Consider the following 19,471-nt stretch of genomic DNA (forward strand, 5'->3'; position numbering starts at 1 on the left):
TTCACGCCTTATTCCGCGTTATTCAATTTATGTGTTCGCCCTTTTTGAAACAAGTGCATTGAATGGGCCTCTGCACTGTTTTGATTTTTTATGAGGTTTTGACGTTTACTGGCCTTGTTGTTTACTAATTTTATGAAGGAGTGAAAGAGTGAGACTGCTTTCTGTGCAGAGCCCCATAGCTGTAGCGCAGCACTTCGCAACATGTGACGTGACATCTTCTTGTAACACGTTTTGGTGCTTTTTCGTTGAGATGTTGTTGCATCAGATCACCACTCGTCGTTTCGTCGTCACTTCGCCATTATTGTGTGCGTGTAGAACAACGCGCAGTTAGTCCATCCTCTAGCAGCTAGCAGCAGCAGAGCGAATATCGCGTTTTTTCCTTTCGTTTTCCTTTGTACCTCCGCTGCTCGTTTCGTGTGTGATTTTTCTACAGCTCAATACGCGGAGCGGAGACTCTGGACTGCGAATCAAGAAGTAGTTAGCCACCATCATCAGCAAATAAAATTAAGGCAGGCGATCAAAAAAAATCATTCCGCAAGCAACGGAGTATAACCTGGAAATCGAAGGAACGGAATTTCACCTGGGCAAGGAGGAGGATTCGCGATTCCGACCTAGTTGTGTCTAGTGGAAAGTTTCTGGGGATTGTGTCGTGTTACTCAAGAAGAACAGCAGGAGGAGGTGGCGAGAAAGATTTGCTGCTCGAATTGGATATTAGTATACAAAAATAGCCGTAACTCGGTTCGGCGTGGAAAATGGATTGTCCCCACATAGGTGATAATGTAGCCCTCCGGAAGGACGCAGTCCGAAACCTGAAGATGGCCGTTTGTGTACCTCCGAGTGCGGCGACGGTTCCACCAGAAACAGGAACACCTCCAGCAACTTCTCCAGTGGCAATTTCGAAATTGTGGAAATGTGCAGGTAAGAATTGATATCACTCAGAAGTGTGCAAAACGTAAAAATTGTCTGCTCAGCGCAAATGGAACAAAATGGTCTTTCGGACGGCTCCAGCGGAACGAGAGGGCAATGGCTCGTGTAACCTTGGAAGCACTCATTGTATCGATTTGCTTCCACGTACAGAACATCTTCCATGCAATCGTAAATTTGCCCCATCTTGAAATCCAGGTTTTTGCGCTTGGATAAACAAAAAATCGATATTACATCACAGGGCAAAATAATTCATTGCCTCTGCTCGTCGTCCTCGGTTCCCTTTTTGCTCCTTCACACCTTGCCTCGAGGCATCGCTGGGCTTTTTTCGGGGTCTGACCCCGTCGAAATGTCGTCATTGTTGGCCCCCCTATATTGGAGTTGATGACGATGATGATGACGGTCATCAGCGATGATTATGGCCTAAGCTAGGTCTCTCGGGTAGTGTGGAGCGGCCTCCTAGAAGCCCCAACATTGACAAGGCTCCTGCTCTAGTGTAGGTCTACGCATGTTTCTCACCACACATCCGCACTTGAGTGCACTAACTCACTCGCACTGGTGAGACATAGGCGGCACTAGGGGTGCGTGGGAAGGGGTGACTTGTGCAAATAATTTATTTCAAACCATAGTTTGAAGTTGGTGGAAATACATAAAGTCCTCTATTAAGAGGGCTGGCTGGTAGTGAGTCACTTTTTAGTGACTTGGTCACTTTTTTGAAGGCAGTCTCTTTTTAGCCATTCCGACTAAAGTCACTTTTTTCGTTCAACTGTTCTAAGTTAAAATTTCGGGAGAAAATTTTGAATCAATCTTTTTTAATTTATGTTTAGTTGGGTCATGCCTGGAACAACTTCATGTCAGTACTGTCAACTTTCGTTCGTTGCACTAATTTAAAACCTGTAGCCCACTTAGTGAGAGACTTTCACTAATCGGGTTGAGTTTCGAGCTGTCAAATAACAAAAGAAAAACAGAGCTAACAATAAATTCTCGCATACTCTGAGATAACGCCCTAAAAGCCATTGGTAACCATGTGTGTAGCTCGTTGTTTCTGAGCAAGTGAAGGAATAAACATCCAAACCAACATCACTGGTAGGTAGATAATGATCCTTTCTTCACCATAGAGTTGTTGATTAACGTGTAAATCCATTCAAATGCTCAGAAACAAAGAGCTACACACATGGTTACCAATGGCTTTTAGGGCGAGATCATAAGTTATGCGAGAATTGATAAATTGCGTCTTATGTCAGAAAATGACGTTTGCCTTCGTTTTAAGTGGGCTATACTGCCCATAAATGCATAACAGTCCCACGTGAGTTTTCGTCAATTTTTAGTTAATTACGAGATACATCATTAAATTCATGAACCTTAATGGTATTACAGTCGACTCTCCACATCTCGATATTCTACATCTCGATATCTCTCCCTATATCGATGATTTGTTCGGTCCCTTCATTCTGCATATATTTTCACTCTCCATATCTCAATATCCTCCATATCTCGATATCTCCTTATCTCGATGTAATTTTCGTTACCGATTTTCTCTCCGTATGTCGATATGCCCATTATCAAAGGTTACTAGACTAGATTTTACGGATTCAAAACAATTTGCAAAGACGAAATGACGTCTGTTTGTTTTCAATTTTCCTAGTAACGGAGTGATTTTCCATCTAGTATTCATTTAAAAATTGTTCTATATCTCGATCTCTCCCTATCTCGATGGTCCCTTCGATATCGAGATGTGGAGAGGCGACTGTATAAGAAAATAATACGTTTTTTCTAGAAATGTTAAAAACATTTGTCTGTCTCACGTTACTAATAAACGCATGCCAGTCTCGCGACTTGTGTGATAAGGACTTGGGACAAATTGTGTTGACAAGGAAGACAAGTAAGTTTCTTCGACACTTTTTGACGGAAGAACCATTCGATTCAGCTAGATGAAATACAACTATATTAGATGTCCTTGCATCGTCTTCTTCGTATTTGTAACGACGCCGTCTTTGAACATCCACTCGTTCCACGCTCTGGCTGGAATAAATCTGGTTTGCTCTCGTGAATCCAATGCCGAGAGCACCGAGTTATGACGAATACGGTCTTTCTTCGAGATTTTAAGCCCGCAAACGACAAGCTATTTTGGTGCGACAAACGCGCCGAATTGAAATCGAAGAAGCGCCTTCTTGGTGTTGTAACTCGATTTCAATTCTTGTTTTGTTCTTTTGCGTTTTTTTGGCGAATTCATCAACGGCCGTATAACTTCCGTGCCGTCTGAGTCCATTTCTTCAATCCTCGTCGCATATTCAGTGTCTACCAACGATTTCAAATAGGTTACCCAATGCTACGTCTTCGGTGGAAACTTAAATCTGCCGTCGTCGCCAGCATTGCCGTCTCAGCCGCCCTTATCTTCGAAGCCAGCGATATTCTGAAAATAAAGAATGAAATAATATGTTAATCAGTCCACAGTCTGGAAAGTCTTCTGCGCCTAAGGCAGCCATTATTTATAGCCCAGAAATCATTTAGGTACAAGTAAATGGTACCAGAATCATAAGGTAGAATAAAGGACACTTCTCGAGTTAGGTAGATATAACATATTCGCGACTTTGAATGCGGACACTAAAGTGTCAAAACAACAATAATTCACATGTGAAGACCGATGTATCATAGTAAGCACTGATACTGTTATGCGTATATTCTCATGCATTCAAGAGCAAATAAACGCATATTAGTCACGCGTACATTTTCCCATATATTAACCAAATATTTGAGAAAATTAATGACCAAAATGAATGTAATACTGTAATCAATAGTTCATTGCACCATTTGAGTGCAAATTTGGGTGCGAAATCATCGCATTTTTAATTTAAGGCCCAAGTAAAAATGGTGCAAAAGTCAAAACTGAAAAAGCAGTTGTGTCATTTTCTCTTGCGCCTTAATTGGACCCTAAAGCTTAAAAGTGTTCACGACTTCTATCGCGTTTTTCTTAGGTGCGCTGTTTTGCTAGTGGGATTGATATGCATTTATGGGCACTATGGCCCAGCTAACGGGAGCCCAATTAAAACGTAGCCCATATAAAGATAGTGCAACGAACAAAATTCGACTGTATCAAAATGTTGTTTCAAGGTTTTCTTGTGAATAAAAGTTAATCTTTCATAGAGTTCAACGTAATTTGTAATAGTATCTTAAGCTATAATTAGTATGGTAAAAGTTCATTGTTGTTTAATTGTTCAGTTTCCTTATTTAATTATCTCTTGCATTCTCATTTTTTTTATCTTTTGTGGTGGATAATTAACTGCCCATAAATGCATGTCAGTCCCATGTTTGCTGGATTTCCTATTCACATGGGACAATTATGCGTTTATGGGCAGTTAAATGCTTAACTTCTATTATCGAGCACTATGCTTCAAAATATGCATCCTAATTATTTTGCACAATGAATCGCAATACAAACAATGAAGACTGGACTCGAAAAAAATGAGACACACAAAAATGAATCCCAAAACTTTATTTTAAATCGGATACTTCTCAAATTTTCAGGGATATATAATAACTATATATTAGCTATGTTTTGACATAACTTATATATTGAATTTCCTCCCCCAAGCTGAATGCTCGTACATTTCTCTTAACACTGCTTATGAGAACTTGGGTAAGTTTTTGTCCACCTTTCTTAAAAAAAATTCTCCCATGTTTTCTACAAAGGTTCATCGGTTTTGAATGTTTTTTTCGCTTTTCAATCGGACGAAGTTCTGGTGTATTTGACGGGTTCGCCTCCTTCGGGACCACACTAACGCCCTTCGCTTCGTACCAATCCATTACAGGCTTGGCGTAATGGCATGAAGCGAGATCCGGCCAGAACAGTGTGGAACTACGGTGAGAGCGGAGGAAGGGCAGCAAGCGCTTCTGCAAACATTCCTCTCGATAAATCTGCCCGTTTGTAATGAATGGCTTGCTGTGGCGTCCGCACTCGCAGATTGCCTGCCACAACAGGTACTTCTTAGCGCAATTGGTCCATCTTTCTCTTCCGAAGCTTCCATGTGGGACGTACCGACAAAAACCCCAAGGCCGGGGATTTGTTTGGTGTCCGCCTTGATGTATGTCTCGTCGTCCATGATGAAACAGCCTGGCTTGACCAGCCACTCACGGTACAGCTTCCGCGCACGCAATGTGGCCACCGTGTTTTGCTTGTCAGTCCGGTTTGGCACCCTTCTGATCTTAAAAACAAGTAGCCTAGCTCGCTTAATGGTCTGCTGGACGAACCACTTCGATAAATTGACCTTTTTGGTCACATCTCGGGAATGATTTGGGTTATTCTTAAAGTACTGCCTTATTTTCCGCGCCTTCCGTTATTCCGTTTGGCGGCATCCAATTATTACGTATCGCTAAAATTGAAATTTTTAGACACCTTCCCCCCCTCCGTAACGCTTTTTGTATGAAAAATTTTAATTTTTTGTATGAGCCGTAACGCTTGATGGTCTTCGCCTCCTGGAACGGGTCTACCCTGTTTGGCATAATGCCGTATGGCATAATGCTGTTTGGCATAAAGTCGTTTGGCATAATAGCTGTTTGGCACAATGTCATTTGACATAACGGTCATTTGGCATAATCGCCATTTGGCATAATAGCCGTTTGGCATGATTGTGAAAAATATTGAATTTGATCAAATTCCTTCCATTGAACAAAGGGGTGTGGATAAACTGCTCGTACGATTGTACATTCCGTTCTCAGTTATTGATATGACATACTTCTTAACACCATTTTCCCTGGGCTTTGGATTATATTTTCCAGGGAGCGATGAGTTTAGTAGTTTTGATTAGATATTGGGTAAATTTCAAAGCAATGGCAACCTTTTTATTACAAAATTTAGATATTATCTTCTGACCTAAAGATTCTGGTTAAACTACTGCATAGTACGGCTATCACTCATCAAAATTACTTTCACTTCGGGAAAATATAATTTCAAGCTGGCGAGAAGATTACAAACTGAGGGTGGGTTAGGAGCACAATCAGACCCTTGAATGTGCAATGTGGGGTAGTAATTGGGAATGCCATTGACGGTTTGTAATCTTCTACGAGATTTTCGAAACCCAACAGGGCGCGTGCACCGGGTTGCGGATCGGAGCTAAGGGAGATCAATAGCATCTACTTAAAATAATAGAGCAAAAAGCCGTTCCATTATTAGGTAATGTTTAGCGGTCTTCTATGGTTTTCTAGTACTATAAAATTCTTCACTCACTAGGAATTCTGGCCTTGATAATATCAATAGTGATAACAACATAATATAATACCTAATACTTAATAAGTACAATGTAGCTTCACTGTAGTAATAGATGAAATAAAATCAATTTTCTTCAATGAATTACCTATTAGAAAAGCCACACCAGCTAAGCCTATACATATACAAATGTTGGTCATACGGTCATGGTGAGTATTCGGTGTGTATGTCTTTGGCTGATTCTTATCTAACAGGGGCACTAGAAGACCACGCGGACAATTTCGAAACAAATTATTTTTATACATCGGTGTTACGATCCGAAAGGCTCAGCTATGCTGTGAAACCATTCTTTTGAAGCTGCTCATTAGTACTGTTACATTGTTTAATTATCTATCAAAATTACAAAACTTATTACTAATCACTGTTCCTATATTCTCTCCTTTTCACCTTCTTATATGTTGCATGATTATGATCATTACTTATATAATGCATGAGCATGCACAATAACGATAATTTCAGGATTAACGGCAGTAAATGGATACCTGGATAGAATAGCTTCGAAAAGGGTGCTCAAAGTAGAATAATCCTGGTCAGGGAAGTATTATCATCAAGAGTAAGTAAAACTTTTTCATTAATAACTCCTACATCCCACAAAAAATGAACTAGTAATATCAACTATTTTTATATAAATCAGCATCGTGAATCAGTGAACTGAATTATAATTGTATATCTGTATATGATAAAAACAGATAAAGTTTGTAAAGTTGTCACCATCGAGTGAATTACGTTCTTTATAGTAATGTTCAATTATTATCAAAAGCTCCTAAAGCGTCGCATCTTGCCATCAGCAGCCCTTAGCATCACTATCATATTGCTATTATTTTGTTGTTTATAAAATTTCTAGAAGACCAGCTTATTCTTTCTTATTTGTACAATGGTCGGTCTATTTTGAATTTATTAATAAGTCAAATCAAACTTCAAAACTCAAATTGAATTGCTTTCAGCACATTTACATTTTGCAGGATTAATTGCATTATATTGTCAAGTTTTCTCCAATTCCCTATTTATACCTTACCCAACCCTTCTTATCCTTTCCGATGGTGTTCAAGCGGTCCCCGGCTTTGGACTGACTTGCGCTCTCATTGCCCCACCAAACGCTGCAAAATGAAAATGAAAATATTTTCTTAGTTCGGAAATCAAAATGATTTTATTTTTGGCTCAAGCCTTGCGCCATAACACGTATATGAGGAAAGTTTTTTATGACTTTTGAGACATTTTTGTATTTTTGAAAAATATTTGATAAATTGTATTATTTCATAAACTACAAATGCCTGGGTCTATTTCAACGCGTAAGAATCCAGAAGTTCAATACAAAGTTTTATATGAATTACTGACTGAAATGTAAGGATAATCTAACGAATAACAGTTTGATATACAGTAGCGCTCAAAAATAATTTGGAAAACAGTTTTGAATAAACATATTTCCTGTTTAACTTACATAATTAATGGTTTCCAGTTTCATATAGGCTAAATTGTATTACTTTTGCTGTTGTTACCATAAAAAAAACAAGTTTACAACAAAAAAAGTGAAAACATAAAAATAAAATTGTTTGATTGAATTGATGAAGCTAACAGTAACGAGTTAGAGTACAATATATTTTATAACGTATTGAACAGAAATAACGTTATATTATAGGATTGTTTTTAGAATTATTCGTTGTTAGGAAATAGATTTCAATGAAACTGATCAACAAAATATATTAATTTGAAATGGATCTTTATTATCCAAATTAAAATTCAGCAATCAGTGGCCAGATATAGAAAATGTTTGCGTTTATTATACAAATCACTCATCATCTCTATTGATACTTCTCTCATCTTCTCTATTGATACTTCAGCTGAACTTCATTATCGTTCCCCAAACTGAAAAAATCTTACACAATCTATAATGAAACAGATAATAAAAATAATCTTCCTTTAAATTACCGAGTTACACCCCAACCTCTTTTTACGACCGTTATCGGGGGGTCGTAAAAAAAATCGGTCGTAAAAAAAATCAGGTTTGTAATTATGTTTTTGAAAAATGCAACGTCTAGATGCGAAAATACTGATTCGACATATTCGGCAAAGTTGAAGCATGGGTTGAGAACTTTCCAAAATGGCCGTTCAAGTTTTCATATTTTGGTAAAAGATGGCAACACTGCTCGATTGTTATCAAAAGAGCCAATTTTATGGGGGTGTGATATGCAAATACCAAAAAAATTTAAAGATAACGATACCGAATATTCACCAAAGTTGAAGGAAGTGTTGCGTGCCATACAGTCGGCCGAATCACAAAAGTTCATGTGGCTGGCAACACTGTTTAAGAACAATAAAGATCAAAACCATCAAACTTGAGCGGAACAGAAAAATATAATGCTTAGCAACATAGCAATACTCTTCAACTGTAATCCAGTTTTTCATGAAGGGTTCAATTTTTTTTTCTTAGCTGGCAACACTGCTTAAGTGAAATTGCGCCACCAGGCAGTACAAGTGTGCATGCAACTATTGTTTTGCGTATATATCAGGATCCTGACCACTTAGAAAGATGGCGTCTTCGGCAAAGTTGTTCAGTAGCTCAAGGACTATCATTATTCAAGCCAAGAGATTCGAGATTTTGCCACCAGGCGGCGCTAGTGAGCATAGATTATTTGTTTGCCGGATAACTCAGGATCCTGACCACTTAGAAAGATGGCGTCTTCAGCAAAGTTGTTCAGTAGCTCAAGGACTATCATTATAAAAGCTATGAGATTCAAAAATTTCGCCACCAGGCGGCGCTAGTGAGCATGAAACTTTTGTTTTGCGGTTATCTTAGGATCCTGGCCACTTAGAAAGATGGCGCCTTCAGCAAATTTGTTCAGTAGCTCAAGGACTATCATTATTCAAGCCAAGAGATTCGAGATTTTGCCACCAGGCGGCGCTAGTGAGCATAGATTATTTGTTTAACGAATAGCTCAGGATCCTGACCACTTAGAGAGATGGCATCTTCGGCAAAGTTGTTCAGTAGCTCAAGGACTATCATTATTCTAGCCAAGAGATTCGAGATTTGGCCACCAGGCGGCGCTAGTGAGCATAGATTATTTGTTTGCCGGATAACTCAGGATCCTGACCACTTAGAAAGATGGCGTCTTCAGCAAAGTTGTTCAGTAGCTCAAGGACTATCATTATAAAAGCTATGAGATTCAAAAATTTCGCCACCAGGCGGCGCTAGTGAGCATGAAACTTTTGTTTTGCGGTTATCTTAGGATCCTGGCCACTTAGAAAGATGGCGCCTTCAGCAAATTTGTTCAGTAGCTCAAGGACTATCATTATTCTAGCCAAGAGATTCGAGATTTGGCCACCAGGCGGCGCTAGTGAGCATAGATTATTTGTTTAACGGATAGCTCAGGATCCTGGCCACTTAGAGAGATGGCGTCTTCGTCAAAGTTGTTCAGTTGCTCAAGGACTATCATTATTCTAGCCAAGAGATTCGAGGTTTTGCCACCAGACGGCGCTAGTGAGCATAGAATTTTTGTTTTGCGGATAGCTCAGGATCCGGACCACTAAAAAGATGGAGTCATGCTCACTAGCGCCGCCTGGTGGCAAAATTTTGAATGTCATAGCTTTTATAATGATGGTCCTTTAGCTGATGAACAATTTTGCCCAAGACGCCACCATTTTGAATAGCCATAATCAAGAGCTATCCGCAAAACATACATTCTATGCTCACTAGCGCCGCCTGGTGGCGGAATTTCGAATCTCATAACTTTTATAATGATAGCGCTTGAGCTACTGAATAACTTTGCCAAAGACGCCACCTCTCTGAATAGTCATAATCCAGAGCTATCCGCACAACAAAAATTATATGCTCACTAGCGCCGCCTGGTGGCGGAATTTTGAATCTCATAGCTTGAGCTACCGAACAACTTTGCCGAAGACGCCATCATTCTGAATAGTCATAATCTAGAGCTATCCGAAAAACAAAAATTATGTGCTCACTAGCGCCGCCTGAAGGCGGAAATTCAAATCTCATATCTTTTATAATGATAGTCCTTGAGCTACTGAACAACTCTGCCGAAGGCGCCATCTTTCTAAGTGGCCAGGATCCTGAGATATTCGCAAAACAAAAGTTTCATGCTCACTAGCGCCGCCTGGTGGCAAAATTTTAAATCTCATAACTTTTATAATGATAGTCCTTGAGCTACTGATCAACTTTGTCGAAGACGCCATCTCTCTAAGTGGTCAGGATCCTGAGCTATCAGGAAAACAAAAAAACTATGCTCACTAGTGCCACCTGGTGGCAAAATCTTGAATCTCTTGGCTAGAATAATGATAGTCCTTGAGCAACTGAACAACTTTGCCGAAGACGCCATCTTTCTAAGTGGCCAGGATCCTGAGCTATCCGCAAAACAAAAATTCTATGCTCACTAGCGCCGCCTGGTGGCCAAATCTCGAATCTCTTGGCTAGAATAATGATAGTTCTTGAGCTACTGAACAACTTTGCCGAAGACGCCATCTTTCTAAGTGGTCAGGATCCGGAGCTATCCGCAAAACAAAAGTTCTATGCTCACTAGCGCCGCCTGGTGGTAGAATTTTGTTTCTCATAGCTTCTATAATGATAGCGCTTGAGCTACTGAACAACTTTGCCGAAGACGCCATCTCTCTAAGTGGTCAGGATCCTGAGCTATCGGGAAAACAAAAATTCTATGCTTACTAGCGCCGCCTGGTGGCAAAATTTTGAACCTCATAGCGTTTATAATAATAGCGTTTGAGCTACTGAACAACTTTGTCGAAGAAGCCGTCCCTCTAAGTGGCCAGGATCCTGAGATATCCGCAAAACAAAAATTCTATGCTCACTAGCGCCGCCTGGTGGCAAAATTTTGAACCTCATAGCGTTTATAATAATAGCGTTTGAGCTACTGAACAACTTTGTCGAAGAAGCCGTCCCTCTAAGTGGTCAGGATCCTGAGCTATTCGCAAAACACAAATTCTATGCTCACTAGCGCCGCCTGGTGGCAAAATCTCGAATCTCTTGGCTAGAAAAAAGATAGTCCTTGAGCTACTGAATAACTTTGCCGAAGACGCCATCTTTCTAAGTGGTCAGGATCCTGAGCTATCCGCAAAACAAAAATTATATGCTCACTAGCGCCGCCTGGTGGCAAAATTTCGAATCTCATAACTTTTGTAATGATAGCGCTTGAGCTACTGAACAACTTTGCCGAAGACGCCATCTCTCTAAGTGGTCAGGATCGTGAGCTATCCGCAAAACAAAAGTTCTATGCTCACTAGCGCCGCCTAGTGGCATAATTCCGCAATTGAATGACCACCATATGTTTGCCCTTGAACTACTGAACAATTTTGCTGAACATCATGATCCTCTATTTTGAATACTTTTTAAGATAATGATCATTTATAAAAACGGTCGTTAATCTGAATTTCGGTCGTAAAAAAGTGGTCGGAAAAAGAACCGTCGGTAAAAAAACGGTCGTAAAAAGAGGTTGGAGTGTATTAAAAATATTGAATGACAGGGCAATTTCGATAACACTCAAATCTGTTGTCCTTATTGATATTTAGAATATTCCATCATAATTCACGGAATAAATATCTTGTTTTAATGTAATATTTGCCAAAAAGAGCATACTTTATTCTCTTAAAGAAATAAAGCCCCAACAGAAAATATGAATAAAACAATAACAAATGAATGAGAAAACAATGTTCTCCAAGTCGTTGAAGCATTAATTTTTCATTATTTATTAAACTTTTATTTTGTTTCTTTAACATAATTAAATTAGACACTAATATAATATTCGCATATCTATTTAAAACTTAAAAGAATCTGTTTGATTGCATTTATAAAGAAATTCTAAAATTTCATAGATTTTATTAATCTTGTCATAATTTTTTGAAGCTCAATCGTCATTTTATAACCCAAGTCTATAAGTCAACCAAAAAATAAAGTTTAATAAAAAATAATTGTAGGGTAGAAGCACCGGTTTTGGCCATACGCCTATATTGACCAACGGCATTTTCAAAGCGAAAAAATGGTTATAGTTCAGTTTTGACATTTTTCACACATAAAATGGATTGAAAGCATGCATTTGACATATTTATAGTATAAATACGGCTTCCCATTTAATTTTTATTGACATTTTTTCTTAGGCTGGCCAAAACCGGTGCCTTTACCCTATGCCATTTTTTCAGCGCCTCTCATTTTACCGACATGATTCAAAATGCTACTTCCACTAGCTAGGAACCCTCCCTCCCCCTCGTCACACATCGTCACATATTCGTTAAGCCCCCCCCCTCCCCCCTAAAAAGCTACGTCATTTATGGACAACCCCTAATACAAAAATTCGTACATTTCATATTTTTCTACAATCAACCTATCACAGAAGAATCATAAATTTGCATGAATTTTCAATTATCTGAAATAACATGCAATCCTTAAGTCAACAAAAAAAAATGAAGCAATATGCACTTTATAAGTTATAAGTGAGTGTTTTAAACTCAAAGAAAAAGGAAATAAATGATGTTAAAATAAACTGCCCATATTTTTCCCATTGGTTTTTTCTAGATTCATCATTTTTGAACGATGATGTTTGACTGCACGGAGTGTTTATAAATACTAAACTTTCATGATCGGTGAAAACAAAATTAGATTGTACGAGATAAATTTTTAGAGTACATATAAAGATAAAAAACCAAAAATAGGGTGCTCACTAGAATGATGCAAATTTTGAAATTCTGGCTCCCCTATGCTTAAACGATTTATATTATGGTAAATGCAAATTTTGAAATTTTTGCTCCCCTATGCTTAAACGGTGTCAATTATGATGAAAATCATTCTCCCAAATTTTAAAATGATTTTGAAGAAGTTTGACTGTGCACACGCCATTTGAAGTTTATATGGAGATTTCTATGGAAAACACTAACTTTTTGTTTTCAGCTATCTATCTTTTCGACATAATATTTTATGGAAATGAGAACAAACTCTTCTAATGTGAAATCCTTTCAGCTACAACTTTGCCACTACAAATTGTGATGCATAATCATAAACTTGGTTTGCATTTTGCATGCTTAGCCAACTGCTCGGCAGGCAATAGTGTGGCTTATGGTGCGTAGAATAGGTCAAAGTAATCCAGGCTACTATGTTCTACAGCAAAAAAGCAGTGTTGCTCTGAAAGTTATTGAATGATCATCTCAGCATGATTTAGACTTTGTTATCTTTAATAACAAAATATCCTTACGTCCTATCAAAATATGGTCTTCGGAAAAATTGTACCTGAGAAGATTTCAGATGAGTAGAGTTTTTTTTTACTTTTCCATAAACTATTATGGTGATGAGCTAGAGAGCTGAACACAAAAGGTTAGCGTTTTCCATAGTAATCTCCGTATAAACTTCAAATGGCGTGTGCACAGTCAAATATCTTCCAAATCACTTCAAATTTTGGGAGAATGATTTTCATCATAATTGACACCGTTTAAGCACAGGGGAGCAAAAATTTCAAAATTTGCATAAGTCTAGTGCTCACATTACCCCATCGTTAGAAAATCGGTTCGAAAAATGACAAATTTCGATTACTTTTTCAAATCGACGTAAGTAACTTTCATAAGGTTTTGAGAAAATAATTAAGAAGAATCACAACATGTCTTCTAAAACTGTTTTAAAATGAATTCCCTTTTTAACAGAAGATTGAATCGAATTTTTTTATAATGTCAAAAATCGTAAAATTTTTTGAAATGTCCTTGTGCGGGGGACTTGCAACACTCAATGCTAATTTAGTTATTGCCAACATAAAAATCATGCGGTTCTAGTGCGTTTGGCATCGCATTTCTTGTAGAAAATCTCACCGCGTTTGGTCTTATAGCATTTCATATCTGCGTTTCAAACGCACACAGCAATACTCCGTTTAACGGTTAATTAGTTCTCTTATTCTCTTTTTTTAATGGAAGGTCTCTAAAACTAGAGTATCCAAAACAGTCTCTAAAGTCACTTTTTTCCTCATTCTACTTGCAGTGAATCCTGGGGAAAAATTATAGAGGATACAGAGAAACCTTCAGTGATAATTTGTGACTATTCCTCATTTCTATAAAAATTTCTTCTGATATTCTTTTTGGAACTTTTCCAGAGGCTTCTCTAGAGATTGCTCCAACAATTCTCCCAGAAATTCTTACTAGTAAAAATTTCTCCAGGCTTCGTTAGGAGAAATCTTTGAGCACTTCAACGCTTCTACCTCCAGTAATATCCACAGGAATTTCTCTAAACATTTTCTTAGAGACTGTCTCAAAATTTCCTCCATTTGTCATTATTTTAGGTATTTTTTCCTAGAAATGCTACGAGAGGTCCTACGCCGATTTGAGTCATGCTTCCAGGTTTTGCAATAAAATTCTTTCAACATTTTTATTCTCGGTTTCTTCCAAGAATTGCCCTTGGGAGTTTTCGAGGAAAGCTTTTAAAAGCTTTCCAAAAATTCATCAATCAATAAAATCTCCCTTTCGCTGCAAAATTCAAGGCGTTAAGGGCATTTCCAAAGCCATTTAATCATGTTTTAATGATTAATCGTTGATTAAAGAATTATCATTCATTGGCTAATGATTAAATACTCGAAAGTATGCACTTACACGCCTTGTACTTCGCAGGAAATGGGTTAAGCTGTAGATAATAATTAATATTATTCATGTTTCACAATAAATCCCATAAAAAATCTTTTGAACTTTGTTATAGCAAATTAATTACAAATCGCGATTTCATTTATGATTGATCACTGATCATCGTGATTCATAATTGCAGTTCTTCCAAACTTTTTTCCAATAACTTCTCAAGTAAAACCTCCATGGATTCTTGAAAAGTTCATGTTCGGACAGAAAGTTCTGGATGGAAATATCACCTCTCGTAGCAACTACGTTACTGGCAGCAGCAGCTTTAAGCTGAAATTTATTGAAATAATTCTTTAGTGGTCGTGGGCTCATTTTCATAAATTCAAATTCTTACATTTCAGTGCGATTTAACCAAACCTGTCCAGAACCTCCGCGAATAACTGTGCGTATCTTACTGGGAAGCAGACTTGAGCTATACAAAAAATATTTTATATTAATTTCTAATTAAACTTCATTGAAACCTCCAATTTCAAACTGACTTACATCACTAATCGAGCTAGTTTACTAACTGACTGCAACTTGGCGAATTCACTCTCAATAACACTGAATCTGATACTGTAAATAATACTATTAGAAATGCATGGTACAAATTAGTAATATTAACTTACAGTTTCACTGAATAGTCTATTAAGTAACTCCAAAATCGAACAATTCTCTACTTCTCTCTGCTATGGTTATTGTTATCTACGGCCGCAGCATAAACACGTTCCCATTTCATGCTCCATCTGACGTTTTACGATCATGCATCGTTATATTCCTGATATCGATGTCAGACTGACGGCTCGTGGAGCATTCGGGACTCACGTTTTATGGTCATAGTGAGAGCGCAGGGGTTCTCACACCATCCCCCCTTCCGTGTAGTTCCGAAGCTCCTTGAGACTCCTTGGGTATGCCCTCTGTACCAGCCACCTCAAGAAGCGCGAGTTTTACTGCAGGGCGTTTGATGACTCCTTGTACGGTTCGAACCACCGCACTACGTACTTGGCCGTCTTTCGCCTTCTGAACATCGATGACTCTGCCTTTAGTCCACCCGTTCCGGCGGCTTTCATCCACCACTAAGACGACGTCTCCAGGTTGCAGAGGTCTTGTTGGTTGATGCCACTTTGTCCGTCTGGTTAGATCTGGTAAGTATTCAGACACCCATCTCTGCCAGAACCGATCCACCATGTTTTGCGCCAATGTGTGACTATCTCTGAGATTACTCATCTGATCGGTTAGTGTGCGAGAAGGTTGCTGTACACCCTTTGTTCCATACAAAAGAAAGTGATTCGGAGTTAGTGCATCCCCTTCTTCCGAATCCAAGGGGACATATGTTAAAGGTCTAGAATTGATGACCGACTCTGCTTCCAAAATTACGGTTTCGAGTACTTCGTCACTGGGATGTTTGTGGTAGTCTGCTATCTCCGCCATGGCTGATTTGACTGACCGCACCATTCTCTCCCATGGTCCCCCCATATGAGGAGCCAGAGGTGGATTGAACCGCCAGCTCGTCTTCGCATTTGTAAATGTGACTGCACAACTTTCGTGTACAGTCCGCAATTGCTGAATTAGTAACCGATTCGCTCCAATAAAATTAGTGCCGTTGTCCGAATAAAACGTTTCCGGTGAACCTCGGCGGGCGATGAAACGGCGTATGGCCATCACACACGACTGAGTAGAGAGGCTATATGCAACTTCCAGATGGACTGCTCTGATAGTGAGGCAGGTGAACAATACAATCCAGCGTTTCACTAAACTCCTTCCTTGTTTCACCAGAACGGGTCCAAAATAGTCCACACCCGTATGTGAAAACGGCTTGACGAATGGAGTAAGTCGTTGTTGTGGCAGTGGCGCCATCATCGGTGGTAGTGGAACTGCCTTTTTAATGCGGCACCGTTGACAAACCCGTGCTACTTGCTTGATCACCGAACGCAGATGAGGAATCCTGAACTGTTGACGCATCTCATTGAAAACTGTCTCATTGTTTCCGTGTAAGAACCGGCGATGGTAGCTGTCGACGAGGAGTGTAATTACCCGTTGACCTTTTGGTAAGAGAATAGGAAACTTAGCTTCATAAGGGGTGGTGGGAGCAGCGCTTATTCTGCTATTCATTCTAATAACGCCGTCGTCATCAAGGAAAGGTGACTGCGTATGGAGAGGACTATCTTTGCTTAAGAACATTGGTTCTTTATCCGTATTTAGCTTATTGTTATGCAAAACAGTATACTCGTCCGGGTAATTCTGCATCTGTACTTGTTTCCACAGTAGATTTTCTGCAGCACGCCATTCGTTATTGGTCAGAATCCCTGTTGCTGTCTTTCGACGAAAGTTCTTCGCTGCTCTTTGTACATAAGCTATCGTTCTTACCAATCTTTCCCATGTAGAGAATCTATCGACGTCGATGATTAACTCCTTTACCACATGTACGTGTAGGAAGGAAGCTCGTAAGTCGACTGTGGTTACTGAATGTTGTTCTTCGGCTGGCCAATCCTCTTCAGACTCCCACAAAAACGATGGGCCTTTGTACCACCGACTCTCAGGATCGAACTGTGGTCCTGACCCCCACTTCGTTGCTTCATCGGCGACATTCCTTTTGGACCGGATCTTATGCCACTCATTAACGGTGGTCAGGCTTAGAATTTCTCCAATCAGAGGCGTCCCGTGAGGAATTTGATTACCTGTGCACTGACTCGCACAAACCGTTCATTTTGAATTATGAATACGAATTTTTCAATTGATTTTTTAAAATGTATTTCAGCTTAAAATGTAATTTCATATCATTAACACCTTAAAATGTAATTTCCAATACTGTATGCAATCTTGAAGTGTCTGGAAGCTATTATATTTGTTGCTCATTGGACGTATTTTTTGTTTGTTTTCTTCGTTTCAATCACTAGTTGTAAGTTTTAAGAATTTTGGATGATTCCTCACACAATATTTAGGGACAAGGAAAATTCTCAAAATTTCGCTGATACCAAGGCGATGAAAGAAAATTTTTGCGTATTAATCGCAGTCCCATAGTTTGATCATATTTGACATAAAAATGTATATTTACAGTAAAAATGACCTTTATATGCGTAAATTTCAAGCATTTTTCGTATTTTGCTAACTCAGATAATAAGTTTAATATCATATTATCGATGCAAAATTTAAAACAAGAAGAAAGACGTTTAACTTGAAACTAAACGATTAGCACATTTTTTATATGAAACTCGGCTTACAAATAAATAAACCATTCTTATGAGCAAAATTCTGAGATTATCATATAAACCTTCAGAATTCAACTATTTACGCGTCATTTTCCAAGTCTCGCGATGAAGTATAAATTCCGTGGATTTTGTGGCTTTCGCAAAATTCCGTATCTCCATTATTCCTAACGATGTTATTCTATATAATAATTCTTATTATTTACAGCTTGTTAATTGTATCACGATATCTTAGCTTTTGACGATGTCCAGCGCTGGTACATCTCCTTTTATATTTTGTTGATACATCAAAGCTTTTAAGTGAAATGATGACTGACTGTTGAATGCTGAAACCCACTTTACGCCCACCGCAATTTATCAGTTGTCGGTCTGTTGAGCAAGAAAAGCTATATTCACACATAGTTTAAAAATCAATTCAAAGCCACATAAGTTTGGTTTATATAATAAGATAAAACATAATCAATTTGGCCAATATGTTTATAACATCTAGTTTTGGTTCCAATCAATATTGCGCCTAGTAAATATCGCGCGACACCTGGAAGCTCCATGCAACATACATACACACAATAATAATACATACACACAAAGCATGTTGACGCTTTCTCTTCCAACAGCAGACGTCGTGACGCCAATTGCGCGCGCTTTCTCAGTTCTTGCAAACCAATGCGAGCGTCATGGGCAATTTCCCTCTCGGGTGCACAAATTGGAGTGAACCAGATTTTACCTATACAACGCCACTGTTGCTCTAGAAATGCCAATACAAATGCATATTCCTGCTGTGTCCATACACGCTATTTTCGTGCACAAGAAAGAGTGCACGGCTGAAATGAACATTCTCTGCAATACGATGGAGACGCATGGCAGTTTGTCTTGTTTGCTTTGCTGTTTTCGTTTGCTGGTTGACCATGGAAGGGACAATCAAACGGTTTGTTCACTGAGGGCGATGCACCAATTGAAGGTGAGGAAATCAAACAACATTTTCAAGCAACTACATATTATGAATGTTGGAAGTATTGAGAATTATAATATATATTTAATTTGTTAGTTCGAAATCTTTGACTGTGCAGTGCACCAAGTGCACCTTAGGACGAGACGCCACTGTCTCCAATTCTAAATGCTACGAAAGGGTGATAACGGCGACTGTCGGACCGCAACCATGCCAGTACTGTCGAACTATCCACCCACAAGAAACGCTGCTTAATTTGAAGATTGAGTGATGTACAAAGACTGTTGATTAGCCGACTACCAATCATAGCTGCCTGTAGTTCCAGTCGCGGTATCGAAAGGGGCTTTAGTGGTGCCACTTTAGTTTTGGCGGCGACCAGAGAACATCGAGGTGCACCGCTTTCAACAATACGCAAATAGGCAACACACGAATACGCAGTATCACTAGCATCGACGAACACATGTATCTGCAATCTATTCAGTGCTTCCTTGCTCACTCCACTGAAGAAACATCGTGGGACCTGGACTGTATTGAGCT

The 19,471-nt window shown here is 39.0% G+C and overlaps 1 protein-coding gene across 1 annotated transcript in view; it reads left to right on the forward strand.

Annotated features, from left to right (window-relative positions):
- The first annotated feature begins 268 nt into the window (after positions 1 to 268).
- Positions 269 to 19,471, forward strand: part of LOC5565761 (ubiquitin carboxyl-terminal hydrolase 3) — a 46,642-nt gene continuing 27,439 nt past the window's right edge. Inside the window, exon 1 of the mRNA XM_001650093.2 lies at positions 269 to 918. Coding sequence (XP_001650143.1) covers positions 753 to 918 — 166 coding nt within the window. The 5' untranslated portion in view covers positions 269 to 752. The remainder of the gene's footprint in view (positions 919 to 19,471) is intronic.

The sequence above is a fragment of the Aedes aegypti genome, chromosome 2, assembly GCF_002204515.2.
Source record: "Aedes aegypti strain LVP_AGWG chromosome 2, AaegL5.0 Primary Assembly, whole genome shotgun sequence".
NCBI classification, from domain to species: Eukaryota; Metazoa; Arthropoda; class Insecta; order Diptera; family Culicidae; genus Aedes; species Aedes aegypti.